The following is a 14,291-nucleotide window of genomic DNA, read 5'->3' on the forward strand; positions in this document are numbered from 1 at the left end:
GCTGCCTCTGTAGCCCTTCTAGAGGATCTGCTGCGTTTCTTTCCCGGCTTGCGGGGGGATCTGCAAGGGGTGGCGGAGGCGGATAGGTTCAGAGATTCCAGCCACTCCCCTACCGCCTGCGGCGATAAGAAGAAATGCGTTTTCCCTTCAAATTATATTCTAAGCTTGGCGGGGAAGAGCATTGTATATTTTATCCCATTTTCTCGCAACGTACGTTTATGTTAAAAAAAGGAGGCTCTTTGTGTCTGGGTTTCTTTTGTGAAGTCAGGGAAGATCATAACCCGCTGGTTATTACATAGAGTTTCACCTAGTAGCCGTGATTGCCAGAGTATATAGTCTCTATCTTTGTAATGCAGCAGTTTTGCAATGATAGGGCGTGCTCTAGCTCCTAGCGGTGGTGCCTTACTGGGTATCCTATGTGCTCTCTCTATTGCGAAGTAGGACGAGAGGCCCTCGGAGGCCACTGTGTTCCTAATCCAATTTTCCAAAAAGGATTCTATGCTGTCTGGTGAGGACTCCGAGCCTTCCGGTACCCCGAAAAGTCTGATGTTGTTCCTGCAAGCACAATTTTCTGCATCTTCTGCTCTAGTTTCTAGTGCTTTAATTCAGGAGGTGATATGCACTATTTCTTTAGTTGTTGTTTGCTGTGCAAGGGAAACTGTGGAAAGAGATTTTTCATTCGTCCCCACTCTCTTTCAGTTTACGGTGGTCATCTCGCAACAATGAGAGGTCCGACGACAGCTTGTCGATTTTTTCTTCAAGTGTTTCACGGGATTCTTTAATGGCTAGGAGGACCGTGTCCAACGTTGTTTCTTGAGGAGTCAAATTGTCTGTGCTGGCTAGGTTAGTGGGTTGAGAGGGGTGTTTCGCATTTGTAGCCTCAGTTTGGCTGTGGTTTTCGCGTTTTTTAGGTTTCCCCATGTTTCATTCAGTGCTGTAATTGGGTGGGATGAGTTGTATGCCCCAATTACTGGAGGGATCCGAGGTACCTGGCTTCGCTCATCTGATTCCTTTTGTCCTCCCCGGGTCTCCTCCTCTCCCAGGGTTCAAACCGGGGGAGGGGGGTGAGAATCTCCCACCCTACTCTAGGTCCCCCGTCACACACCCCGGCGAGAAGGGGGCGTCCGGATCACAGAGCACCGTCAATGGCCCGCTCTCCTTCGGAACAGCACCGCGCAGGTGCTGCGGTATCGTCTCCCGGATGTAGGTTCACACAGGTCATGTGCCTCTAAGTCCAGGGTTGCGTATTTTACAGGGCCCGACTGCGGGTCAATCTCAGTTCTCAAGACTGCACATTTGGGCTTCCCTGGTTCTTCGGTGTTTATTCTCCATTTGTTGGTTGTCCTCGCCCTAGCAGGCTGGTGAGCTCTTCGCAGCAGGTCTTGTCTGATTTCAACAAAGAACGGCCACCCGTGTAGGCAGGGGAAACAATTTGCCTTTCTTCTTGCGATAGCGGTACTCTGGGCCCAAAAATGTACAGACCAGGGGTTGGAGCTTCCTCCGCTAGTTCGTTCCCCCCTGTTCACCGTACTAGGGCTGCTGGGGTGGATATCTGGGTCAGGTCAGAGGGGGGGGTCCGGATCGGGAGCGTCTCTGTGGCCCCGCTCCGCTGGAGCCCCTGGTACTAGGGGGTCCCGCCTTGCGATCCCTGAGGCGGCGTCTCTTCGCAGCACCCTGTTCTCCAGCCGGGAGCGCGTTCAGCCGGCAGACACGAGAGGGCCCCCGCTCCCCAACAGGCACATTTTACCGCCCCCGGAGGACTCGCAGGCCAGCTGACTCGAATGCCCAGCCCTCCGGGCGGCCGCTCTCCGCCTCCCGCTCCGCGCCCAGGCGGGGTCCATTACTCCTCCCCACCCAAGCGTCCCGCACTCACTGGGCTTCTCCGATACGCCTGGGGGACCGGGCGCTTCCCTCGAGCCCCTCAGGTCCCGACGCTCCACTCCCAGCCGCAACGGAGGCTCCGGGCTCCTGTCTCTCCGTTCTTCTCTCAGTCGACTGCCTTGGTAGATGCGGCCTCCATTTTGTTTTCTCTGGTCCAACAGGGGGATCCCTTAAAGCGACTGTTACGGGGGTGGAATCCCCATGGTCGCGGTCTCCTCTACTGCCAGCTGTCCACTGGTATCGATTGCGGCGGTCATCTGGAGGTTCAGTAAGCTTTACGCGGTGATAATAAAGGCCGGGCCCCGATCCCAGCCCCGGAGCTCCGCGTAAAGCTTGCAGCCTCATCGGCTGCCGGCCACGCCCCCAGCAATAGCTTGCTTAATCTCCACAACGGCCCTGACAGCGCTTGGATGCCTGGCTTCACCCTGGGGGTTGCCCAGGAGTGGGCACCTCACAGGGAAAAGCCAGGAGGGGTTCCACAGCAGTATGCGTGCATCGCCCTGAGACCCTAACAGGTGAGTAGTGCGCTATACAAGTGCCAAGTTTACAGTTTTTACAGTTTTTGGTCATAGTTTATAATGTTCTCTTTAGGGAACTTCACGAAAATACCCCAGCATGTCTGCCTTAGTTTCAAAGGTAGATATGCTCACTCAGTTTGAGGAATAGGCCTTGCATGGCATTTTCAGACACACCCAGCTTGCATTCGTAAACTGGAAGGAGTTGGATTTAACACAGTGAGTGTACTAAAGGAGCATGAAAAACATGTCTTCTTGAGCCTCATGTGGCCATCTTGGGAGCCATTAGTAAAGATTCCTTATGCATGGGTTTGGTATTACCTTTGCAGGGTATTCTGTGTAAAAAATACTTTGGGGAATCCACACAAGTGATAACTCCCTGGACTCCCCTTGATGTCTACTTTTCAGAAATGTCTAAGTTTGATAGGTTTCCTTAAGTGGTTCCCGATCCCAGGAATAATTAGTACACTCACCCTAGTTATCATTATCACCACAATATGTTTTAGGCCCCTCCTTGTCACGGGCACTTGGCCTACCCACACAAGAGAGGTACCATTTGTATCAGGAGACCTGGAGGAATGCTAGGTGGATGGAAGTTTATGCCTCCCCAGATATTCCCGAACTTTGCATCACCAAAATGTGAGGAAAATGTGTTTTTGTAGTCACAGTTTGAGGTTTGCAAGGGATTATGGGTAAACAAATGTGGTGAAGGCCTTGCAAGTCAGCCCACGCTGCATACCCCTCGGAGTACAGTTTTAAGAAATGTACAGGTTTGCTAGGTTCTACTTGGTGCCAGCTGAGCTAGAGCCCAAAATCTACAGCTAGGTGAAAAATGCGTTCGTTTTCAGTGATAAAATGTGATGTGTCCATGCTGCATTTTGGAGCATTTCCTGTCATAGGCACTAGGCCTACCCACTAAAGTGAGGTACCATTTTTATTGGGAGACTTGAGGGATTGCTTGGTGTAAAGAAGTTTGTGGCTCTTTTCAGATTCCAGAACTTTGCATCACTGAAATGTGAGTTCATGTGTTTTTTAGACAAATTTCGAGGTTTGCAAAAAATTGTGGGTAACAGAACCAGGTGAGAGCTCCACAATTCACCCCACTCTGGATTTCCCTAGGTGTCTAGTTTTATAAAATGTAGAGGTTTGCTAGGTTTCCCTAGGTGCCGGTGAGCTAGAGCCCAAAATCCACAGCTAAGAACTTTGCAAAAAACGCATCAGTTTTCAGTGGAAAAATGTGATGTGTCCATGCTGCGCTTTGAGGCATTTCCTGTTACGGGCAGTAATCCTACCCACACAAGTACCACTTTTATTGGGAGACTTGGGGGAATGCTGGGTTGAAGGCGGTTTGTGGCCCCCCTCATATTCCAGAGTTTTGCATCACCGAAATATGAGGAAAATTTGTTTTTTAGACTCATTTTGAAGTTTGCAAAGAATTCTGGGTGATAGAATCTGGTGAGAGCCCCACAAGTCACCCCATCCTGGATTTCCCTAGGTGTCTAGTTTTAAGAAATATACAGTTTTGCTGGGTTTGCCTAGGTGCCGGTGAGCTAGTGCCCAAAATCCACAGGTAAGCACTTTTCAAAAATCACGTTAATTTTCAGTGGAAAAATGTGGTGTGTCCATGCTGTGTTTTAGGGTGTTTCCTGTTGCATGCAGTTAGCCTACCCACAAAAGTGAGGTACCATTTTTATCGGGAGTTTTGGGAAAATCCTGGGTAGAAGGTAGTTTGTGGCTGCCCTCAGATTTCAGAATGTGTCATCACCGAAATGTAGGGAAAATGTGTTTTTTTAGACACATTTTGAAGTTTACAAAGGATTCTGGGTCACAGAACCTGGTGAGAGCCCAACAAGTCACCCCATCATGGATTCCCCATGTTGTCTAGTTTTAGAAAATGTACAGGTTTGCTAGGTTTCCCTAGGTGCTGGCTAAGCTAAAGCCCGAAATCCACAGTTGGGCACTTCGCAAAAAAAAAAAACACATCTGTTTTCAGTGGAAAAATGTGATGTGTCCATGTTCGTTTTGGGTCGCTAGACCTACCCACACAAGTGAGGTACCATTTTTATCAGGAGACTTGAGGGAATACTGGGTATAATGAGGTTTGTGGCTCTTCTCAGATTCCAGAGTTTTGCATCACCGAAATTTGATTAAAATGTGTTTTTAAGACAAATTTGGAGGTTTGCAAAAAATTCTGAGTAGGAAAAAATGTGGTAAAAGCCACACAAGTCATCCCATCCTCAATTCCCCTATGTGTGTATTTTTAAAAAATTTACAAGTTTGCTAGGATTCCCTAGGTGCTGACTGAGCTACAGTCCAAAATCCACAGCCAGGCACTTTGCGAAAAACGTGTCAGTTGTTAGTGAAAAATGTGGTGTGGCCACGTTGAGTTTTGGGGTGTTTCCTGGTGCAGACACTAGGTCTACCCACACAAGTGAGGCACCATTTTTATCAGAGACTTGGGGGAATGCTGGGTGTAAGGAAGTTTCTGGCTTTCCTCAGATTCCAGAACTTTGCATCACAGAAATATGACAAAAATGTGTTTTATTGGACACATTTTGAGGTTTGCATAGGATTCTGGGTGACAGAACCTGGCAAGAGCCCCACAATTCACCCCATACTAGATTCCCCTAGGTGTCTAGTTTTCAAAAATATACAGGTTTGCTAGGTTTCCTTGTGTGCCGGCTATGTATTTATTAGGATGATAATACGATTGTATTAATAGTATCTTGATAATTGGCACGAGGTAGCACTGGGCTTCCATGTATTACTGCTAGATCCTTGCAGGGGCTGGACTGAGGATCACTGCAAGGCATAGAGATACTGTCTGCAGTCAGCTTATAATTAGTGTGATGATCTCATCTCCTTAGGGTGATGCAAGAAATGTTACCAAGTGGGTTAGTTCTGACCATGATACGGGACACTTGGCAGGGTTGGTACTCTCCTTAATCTCTCCTATTGTGATTTTGCAAAAGGTGGACACCTCATTTCATAAATCACAACCCCTAGTGCTTTAAAACCCTAAACCTGCAACCTAACATTACCTAGTCTTCGACAATATATATATCTCGCCAACAATGCACTTACTTCATAGCTCCCACTAATGATCACACCTAACTAGTATTAATATAAGTTATCACAAAGTAACTGGAGTAAATGCATGCAATGTTTTGTTTTTTTAGCAAAACTAATCGCAATAACCAAAATGTAACTACTGGATTAACCACTAACCTTGCATTCTGCAGTAGCATCCTACTCGTAGTATAGCACTTCAATGCCTTGTCAGGGTAGTGAGCGCAATATAAATGCAATTACAAAAAAATAGCAAGAAGCAGACCTAAAAAACTATTCTCGGATGAGTTGAAAGAGATTTGTTAGGATAGGGGGGTTGGTGCTCAAAAGCCCAAGGATAGGGTAATCATTACAGATTAATGATAGCTCTGTGGGAGAAACAGTTCATTACAAAGACGTACAAGCTTGTAGTAAGCTTAAGTGAAGGTTTGTGTTCTTTCTAGCCGATCTCTCTGGGAATGTAATTCGCCTGGTTTGAGTGAGGGCTCAACCCAACCTCCAAATGTGTATCACCCACAGTGCATGAAACTAGAAGCCTCTGGTACATTTTGAACCTTTCATTATTTCTGCTTTGCCTCCATTTACATGCAGCCAGATGTGACATTGGAATATGTTTGATCCCTTAAGGATGTCAATACTACACGTGTCAAAATGATCCGTTTTAAGCACATTAGGTACTGAAAATTGGTAAAAAATTATTACAATATAATTTAGTTGGAAAATGTTGGTCTACTATCTGAGCATCCGATTCTTAAGTAGTCTATTCTGGCAGGAGTAGCAGACACGGGAACAGACCTGATTCAGACGAGAGATATTTGAAGCCAAACTTTGCTTTATTTAAGTTCTCCCCGGGCTACAATTTATTCTACTTCAGTATGTCAATGGGGAAAATACTTTTCCATGATTTTTTCAAAATCTCCCCAATTCCAGTTTTAAAATATTGGCATGTATGCAGTAGGAGGATGGAGATGTGGCCTAAGACCAGAGCAGTTGACTTTGAAACCAGAGAACCCGCTTCCAGTCCTATCGTGGGTTCAACATCCTACAATTCCCTTTACCTCCCAGGCATTAAAAAATAAAATTAATATCATATCTGACCTAGTTCAATGTAATCCGGTGCTTATGTAAACAGCTTTAATGCCCTTAGGCCAAACTCGCACTATATAAAAACTGCAAAAATTAAAATAATAAATGCTGCGTACTTATCGCCTAAGGCACAGCAGTTATTACCCAATAAATTGGTACTCATTTTATCTACCTCGGAAGGATGACGGGCTGAGTGGACCTAGACTAGGAGCGTAGAACACTCCTTTCCAGAACTACGAAAGGAGTGTTCTACTATAAGCTTGTGCTACCTCCTAGCCCTGCTGAAACTCTTCAGGACAATGCTATGAATACAGCGTCATTCAGTGCATGTTAGTCTTTCTTCGGTGTTTACGTTTGCTACAGTAGTCTATTATGCATTGTCTTTAATGTCTCACCCCACTATTTTATGGACGTCTCACATGTCCTACTGAAAACTGACGTCCCTACATTTTCGGTCCAGCTGATAACATCTCCGTATAGCTGGGTAAATAACCTAAAAGAGTTAAAGTAATTGCCGTGCAGCAGTGACAGTCATTAAATAAGGGCTATCATATATTAATGTGAGAGATAGTCCGTATTTTGACACTCCGTATTCTATATACTTGTAAACAACTGTAACACGCTTTTAATAACAATAACAATAACGTCTCTTTATAGCCCTTCACCTCGCTAGTCGACGGCTCTGAGTTGTCAGTCACTGTAACTGCTATGGACTGCTAGTCCGTCTTCGGTTTCTCCTCTCTACTCTTTGTGTCAGTGCTGCTCCCGCTTTGCAGTAGCACTTCTGTTCCTGATCAAGTGATGCATAAGCCGGGGTCACGTGACACGAATGTGGCAGGAGGCGGAAGAGGAAGCGTTGCCGTCGAACTCTGTGAGGTATTAAAACTCAACCGGAGGGAACGCTGCATTACGGTGCAGGGAGGTGTATGTGGGAGTAGGAGGACCGTAGAAACCCGTGAGAAGGGGCAGCAGTCGGTGTGGTCCGGGGCTTGGTGAAAGGGTGGTGGTAATGGGGCGAACTTATAGCACACTAGGTTAATGCACATGCAGCAGAGATCTGCGAATAATATGCGTTTCGCAGGTATGCTGCTTAGGGGTTTACTCAGTCTTTATATGTCTGAAAAATAAGCCTTTTTTGTAGTTCGGCATTTATGGTATTTAGTGATCAAAGGTGCACCATGTTCTATATTCAGATAATGTGGTGACGAGTAGGCAGTTTCCTGGTACGTTGAAGTATGATTAAACGTGCTGGATTGAGACAATAAGGGCATTGAGCTGCACTCGCCTACAGATAAAGATATGCTATTGAGTGGCCACCCATGTCCCTTTAATGTTGTTGCCGTGCCTTAGATTTAAGTAGAACATTTATAGTCTTTGTTTTTTCTCTGTCAGCAGCACAGATGGGAGAACAGTCATGAGGATTGTACTGTTTTTCCAGTCCCAGCACCCTCCCCTTCTCTTTCCGTCATCATCTTTATATTTCTTAGTGCAGTTTTGAGTTTGAGAGGCGTTGGGGATGTTCAGGGATACAACAATCCACATGCCTTTTTACATACTTTAAGACTGTAGTGCTTGAAAGAATAGTGTTTTTTCTTGTTTATTTCCGCAACGCCTCTGTTTTATTTGGAAGATTGAACACTACAATTCGCCTGCCCCCTCAGGTTTCAGAAATGCGGATGATGTAGGATGTAATCATGCTTATGAAATGTATGCATACCGTCAAAAGACCCTTTAAAGCTATTTCATATCTATAGATAGTAAAATCTTTTTTTTCAGTTATTGACAATTTAGCTGCGGTTGGTACTAGATTGTATAAAATGGTCTCAATGAAAATACATTTTCACACGTGTTCGATACTACCAATAACGTTTGCGGTGTCTCCGATGCGTGCAAAGAACAGTTTTCGCACCCTCTAAACACTTTATCAGACGCATCATGGGACCTGAAAAAAGAACACTAACACAAGTTACAATTTTGATCCACATAAAGAACACTGGCACCACCCGTCAACGGGCTTAACACTGACAATCTTCTCAACTGACTGTTTATCGATGCGAATCCTGAAACCTCAGAGGGTGCACTCGTGGAGAATATTCCAATTCACTGTGAGATTACCTTTTCTAATGGGAAGATAGTAGAAATACTTGCACATTTTTATCAGCATTACGTTTACCACTTATATATCCTTTAACTATCAGTCCACTATACTTTAAAACTTTGCTCGTTAAGTTATGCTACTTGTTCACTTCAAATACTAACAACGCTTTTAAAATACACTGTACTTTAATAAACCAGTCAACAGTAACAATTTGCACACTGTTGCAGAAACATCTGCATGTTTTAAAAACATTCCATACTTGCCTAATCGCCTAAAAAACACCCTTTTTTCAAGCAACTTCTAAGAGAATTTACATTTATCCCACTTTTACCATTAGCTGTTTAATTCATGCCTACATTGCACACTTTTTAAACATATTTGTATAGTTTACATCTTTTGCCTTTTTATGATATTCTTTATTATCATTATGGTGTTGTCCTTTAAGATTTGCATACAGCATTCATATAAAAGCGTTCCTGCCCCTAGGAACCACTGAGGGTCTGACCTGAGACTCTCAGGTGTCAACAACATCCTATCAAAAACCACTGCTCACCACTCGCTCACTACATGGGAACAACTCAGCACAGCAAACTTAGCTATAAGTTTTGATCTTTGGCAGACACATGACCCTCTGGAACGACTCCTGGTGGCCATCGGAACTTGAACCCACACCCAAAGACCATGCCCGCAACCTTGGCGTTTATCCATGAAACGACAGACCAACGCCGCCTCCTCAGCGTACTTCCACATGCTCCACAAGGCCTTCAAGTGGCTTCCCCTCAACACCAGGGAGACGGTGACTCCGGCCCTCGTCACCAGCCGACTTGACTGCAGAAAAACACTCTATACAGACATCACCATCAAACTCATGCAGAGAATCCAGACGATCCAGAAGGCAGCTGCAAGACAGATCCTCAACCTGCGCAAGAGAACCTGGAACTCCTTCCCCCTCCACCTCCACACCATACCCTCATTGACTCACTTCAGGAATGGACATAAGACCTGGCTGTTCAAATGGTATGTGCAGCAAGTGCCTGGATACCCTTTTGGGTGATAAGCCACACTCTACAAGTACAGGTTGAATGACTATTCGCTGGTAGAGTTGGCAAAAAGATAGTCAAGAGTCTACCTGACACTGGCCTGGGATTTTGTCTACACCAATCCTATTGTCACACATGACTGTTATTCTATTTCTGATTTTCTTAAAGGCCACCCTCGCTCTAGATTTGTCATTATGTGGATAATATAGGTCTCATTAGTGCTTTGGAAATGTAGCATCTAATTACCTAAATTAGGTTGAAAATGTTGAACAAGGGTTAACTTTTAAGCAGCATTTCTAAAAATCATCAAAAACATATTTTATACTCTGTTTTTAATTTCTGTTATTTTTATCTTTCCTTTTATTCTTTCAATGTTTCTATTGTACTTTTTTAAGTGGGTGGGTCCTACAAAGCAGATTTGAGGTTTTAAAGGTTGACTTTCAACCAGTATGTTTTTTGGGAATTGAATGACCCACCATGCCAACTCCCAGAATCACACATCCATTAAAAAATTTCCAGTATTTCGTCTGCCCCTTTATCAGTTATAATAGCTGAAAGTTAACACTCAGCAGCAGCCATCTTTCTCTCCTCTTGCCATTGCCTGACATATTTTAAATGGAAAAGGCACACTTGCTATATTATTTGAGACAGCTTGGCCTGCAATTTTGTCACTCAAAAGCAGCAATCCATTTTTGGGTATGAGTTGACAGTACAGCTGTCAAGGTGAGTCCATTGAAAGCCTTAGGGAGTATAATTTTCCCAGAACCTATAAGAAACACAGTTATCAATTAAAAAGTAATATATGATTACTTCTTTTATTGTTGTCTCCACAAAACATTAGTACTTCACCCATCTAGTTTACACATTTCCTGTTGAGTTTGTCTTGTTCTAACAACCATAATCCTGTAGTTGATAAGATGCAATAAACCAGTCTAGTACGCAACATCCAGTTTGTTATTTTGGGGTTTATGTAACAAATAAGTATTTGGATTTGTTTTTCCTTAATTATAAAGCAATGTTAGATAAAGTTAAAACCCTGTTGATTAGATGGACTTTTCTCCCACTAACAATAATTGGGAGAGTGTCCTTAGTTAAAATGTCTATTTTGCCCTTATTTTTTTTTCTTTTTAAAAATCTCCCCATGTAAATCAATAGGGTATTTTTCAAAGAGTTAGATTCCCTTATCATCAGATGTGTGTGGAATGGCAGGACTCTGCATGTCAAATATTCCATCGTCTAGTTAGCTAAGAATCTGCATCACGAAAAAAAATCAGGTCATGTTGCAGAATTAAATTGGCGTGAAAATACATAAACTACATCTTGTGTGGATGGTCCACTCACCAGTGATCATCTGAATTATAATACTGATGGAACACATTTTATTGCATAATGAATTACAATCCTTGCAATCATCACAGAAAACAAGATAACTAAAAGAAAACAAAAAGAAAAAAGTGCACACACTGCTTCAAAATCAATTGTGGCCCAAAACAACTGCTCTTGACGGGTCGCAAAAAAATGCTTCTAAAGGGCCACAAAAAACCATCATACCCCAAAGGGACCACCCCCTTCCTTCTAGCGGGATGGGGAAAAGTGCTTGCTAATAAATATGTTTGTGCACAACCAGCCCGCCTCGGCTGATAATTAGTGTTATGAGAGGCTTGTACAAAATTGGGTTGAATTATCTAAAACCCTTGCCATCATTACACAGGGTGAGGTCTCTAACCTAAAAGTCGCTTGTATCATTATAGGTCATTATGTACCACAGAGTCACCCCTTCATAAAGGTGCTTGTATGGTTTAAAATGGTATCAACCCACTCTTCGTCATGTTAGTTAAAAGCATTATGGTTATTGAGTTGCCAAGCTTTCTGCCTGAAAAAGTGCTTATACAGAGTTAGGGTTCATTGTGTCCCACAAGTTCACCCCTTCACGTAAAGTGCTTGTGCAGTTTTAGATTATGCCAGCCCGCTCTTCCCTCTGCGGCCTGCATGCTAGTGTAAAGCAAAGTGTGAAATATAAATCCACAAAGAACACATTGTTTAAATACAGTTGTCGGGTTTAATCCATGTCGCCTCAACCGTCTCCCCGCGTCACCTTCATTCTATCACTCGAATCAAGGTGATCGCGTGGCCTGTACATCACACATCTCCCTTTTATACAACGAACAAAATTAATACAGAAGTAATGTACAATACAGAAACAATGTACCTACATAACCGTGAGATCAATCAAATGAGTAGATACAGAAAACTATGTACATCCCAAACGTGATCATAAACACCACCTTTGTCAAATGAGAACATAGTCTTTAAAATGTCCAGGACTTATTTTCTTTCTACTACTTCTCCTTATGCCATCAAACTCATCAGTGTCATGTCGATCATTATTACGTGTTTTTGACCAAACATTGTCTCTGATACCTCTGAACTTTTCAGTGCTTACATTCATTTCTACCGCCCCTCTCAGCCGAACCACTCTGTTCATGTTCCAAATCTTGCCATCTGAAGTTTTGTCAGCATTCTTGAATAGTTTAATCACATGAAGAGGTCTAGTGAACTTTGACCCGTCTAAACATCCAACGGATGCCTTCACCTTCACCACATCTCCCACAGCTATATTAATTTTACATACTTTTTTTCTTGTATCAAATTCTTGCTTTCTTTTACGTATGAGCTTTTCTTCTCTATCCCTCCACTACGTGTGGACTAAATTATATCCATTTTTTATCCACTCCATCCATCCAGGAGACAAATTGGTATTGGGTATCCTTTTCCTGAAAAGTTCAAAAGGAGATTTACCGGTAGTTGAATGTGGAGAGAACCGATAAGCTGTGATCCTTTTCAAAAGTTCTGCTCGCCAATTCAAAGCGTTCACCTTTGCAAGTTGAATGCTTTCTTTTATGTACTTGTTGAATCTTTCAACTGCACCATTAGTTTCTGGTTGATATACCGCCGACCTTTTATGAGATATGCCACAACTATTCATAAATCTTTCAAAGACTGTCGAACAAAATTGTGGACCATTATCTGACAATAATGACTTTGGAAAACCTTCTTTCCTAAAAATGTCTTCTAAAAAAGTCATTACACTAGAAAAGGAAACTTCATGTACATTTTTGACTTCCACCCACCTGGAATACAAATCTATTAACACAATTAGATATGGGGTAGAATTTTCACCTGGTAAAGGACCAACAATATCTATTGCTACTTCATCCCAGGGTTTGCATGGTAAATTCCTACAATACCTAGGTGCATTGCGAGTTTTTAGAATCTTGTCACTACGTGCACATTGTATACACTCTCTTACCACACGCTCCACTTCTACATCCATACCTGGCCACCAAAAATTCGCTCTTAGATTTTCTTTTGTTTTGACTATTCCAAGATGACCTTCATGAGCTTGATTCATTATCCTACATCTCAACACTTTTGGTGGAATCAACCTTGTTCCCCTCAATAATATACATTTATCCACCGCCAATTTATCTTTCATCAGTCTCCAAACTTTTCCTAGAAGCTCAAATTGACCAGTTTCTAAAGCTTCACACACTCCGCTCAACTCTACATCTTCTTTCAATGCCTCTTTCCATTCCTGTTCGGTTATTACTCCACATGTAACTTCGGACACATCACAACAAACTTCACACACAATTTCTTCCTGAAAATTTACATATTTTTGTTCCTCATCCTTCCTGTTTTCTTCCACTAATCTTGAAAGGAAATCCGCAGTAACATTCAATGCGCCTAGTAAATACTCTACCTTAAATTTAAAATCCTGTAGCCCAATGATCCACCTTCTTATTCTTGCAGAGATGCAATTAAGACCTTTACTGCCAAACACTTCTACTAAAGGTTTGTGATCAGGCAAAACCACAAACTCCTTGCCCCACACAAAATGTCGATATTTATTCAGTGCCCAATATATAGCCAGCAACTCTTTCAATTACAGAGTAATTTTTCTCAGCTCCATTCAAAGATTTGGACGCGCAAGCAATCATCCTCCTCTCACCTCCATCAATTTGCATCAGAACCGCACCCAAACCTTTTGCACTGGCATCTGTGACAATGGCAGTTGACCTACCCGGTTTAAAAGCTTGTAAACAGGGAGCATTTTTTAGTTCTTCTTTAATTTTTACAAACTCTTCTTCACACATGGAATCCCACTTGAACTCTTTTCCTTTCTTTAGTAAATCTCGCATTTTCACAGTTTTCTCCGCCAAGTTCCTAATGTACCTCCCATAGTATTCTACCATTCCTAAAAATGAACTCACTTCTTCCTTAGTTTGAGGAGAGACTAATTTCTTAATAGTCAAAACCAAACCTGGTTTGGGTCTTACTCCATACCCTGTAATCAAATGTCCCAGATACTCCACTTCTGTCAAACCAAAACGACATTTCTTTTTCTTCAAGGTAATACCAGCACTACTTAGACATCTCAAAACCAACCTTACTCGTTCCCAATGTTCTACCGCTGTGTCAGCGTAAATTAACACATCATCTTGGTAGCATTTCACACCATTGACCTCTTTCAAAATTTTATACATGATACGTTGAAAAATAGAGGCCGCAGACACAAGCCCAAAAGGCATTCTCTTGAAT

General features: G+C 42.9%; 1 protein-coding gene across 5 annotated transcripts in view; it reads left to right on the forward strand.

The window, feature by feature from the left end:
* The window catches only part of WWP2 (WW domain containing E3 ubiquitin protein ligase 2), a 461,427-nt gene that overhangs the window by 12,979 nt on the left and 434,157 nt on the right, over positions 1–14,291 (forward strand). For 2 of the 5 annotated variants that reach the window (XM_069216843.1, XM_069216844.1), the window contains exon 1: positions 7,343–7,427. The exons of 2 other annotated variants lie outside the window; for them this stretch is intronic. In XM_069216843.1, the coding sequence (XP_069072944.1) occupies positions 7,381–7,427 (47 nt within the window). In that variant the 5' untranslated portion in view covers positions 7,343–7,380. Of the gene's footprint in view, positions 1–7,342; positions 7,428–7,613; positions 7,633–14,291 lie in introns of those variants that run through there. One more of the 5 variants, XM_069216849.1, reaches the window with a different exon arrangement.

This window comes from Pleurodeles waltl, chromosome 12 (genome assembly GCF_031143425.1).
Source record: "Pleurodeles waltl isolate 20211129_DDA chromosome 12, aPleWal1.hap1.20221129, whole genome shotgun sequence".
Taxonomy (NCBI): domain Eukaryota; kingdom Metazoa; phylum Chordata; class Amphibia; order Caudata; family Salamandridae; genus Pleurodeles; species Pleurodeles waltl.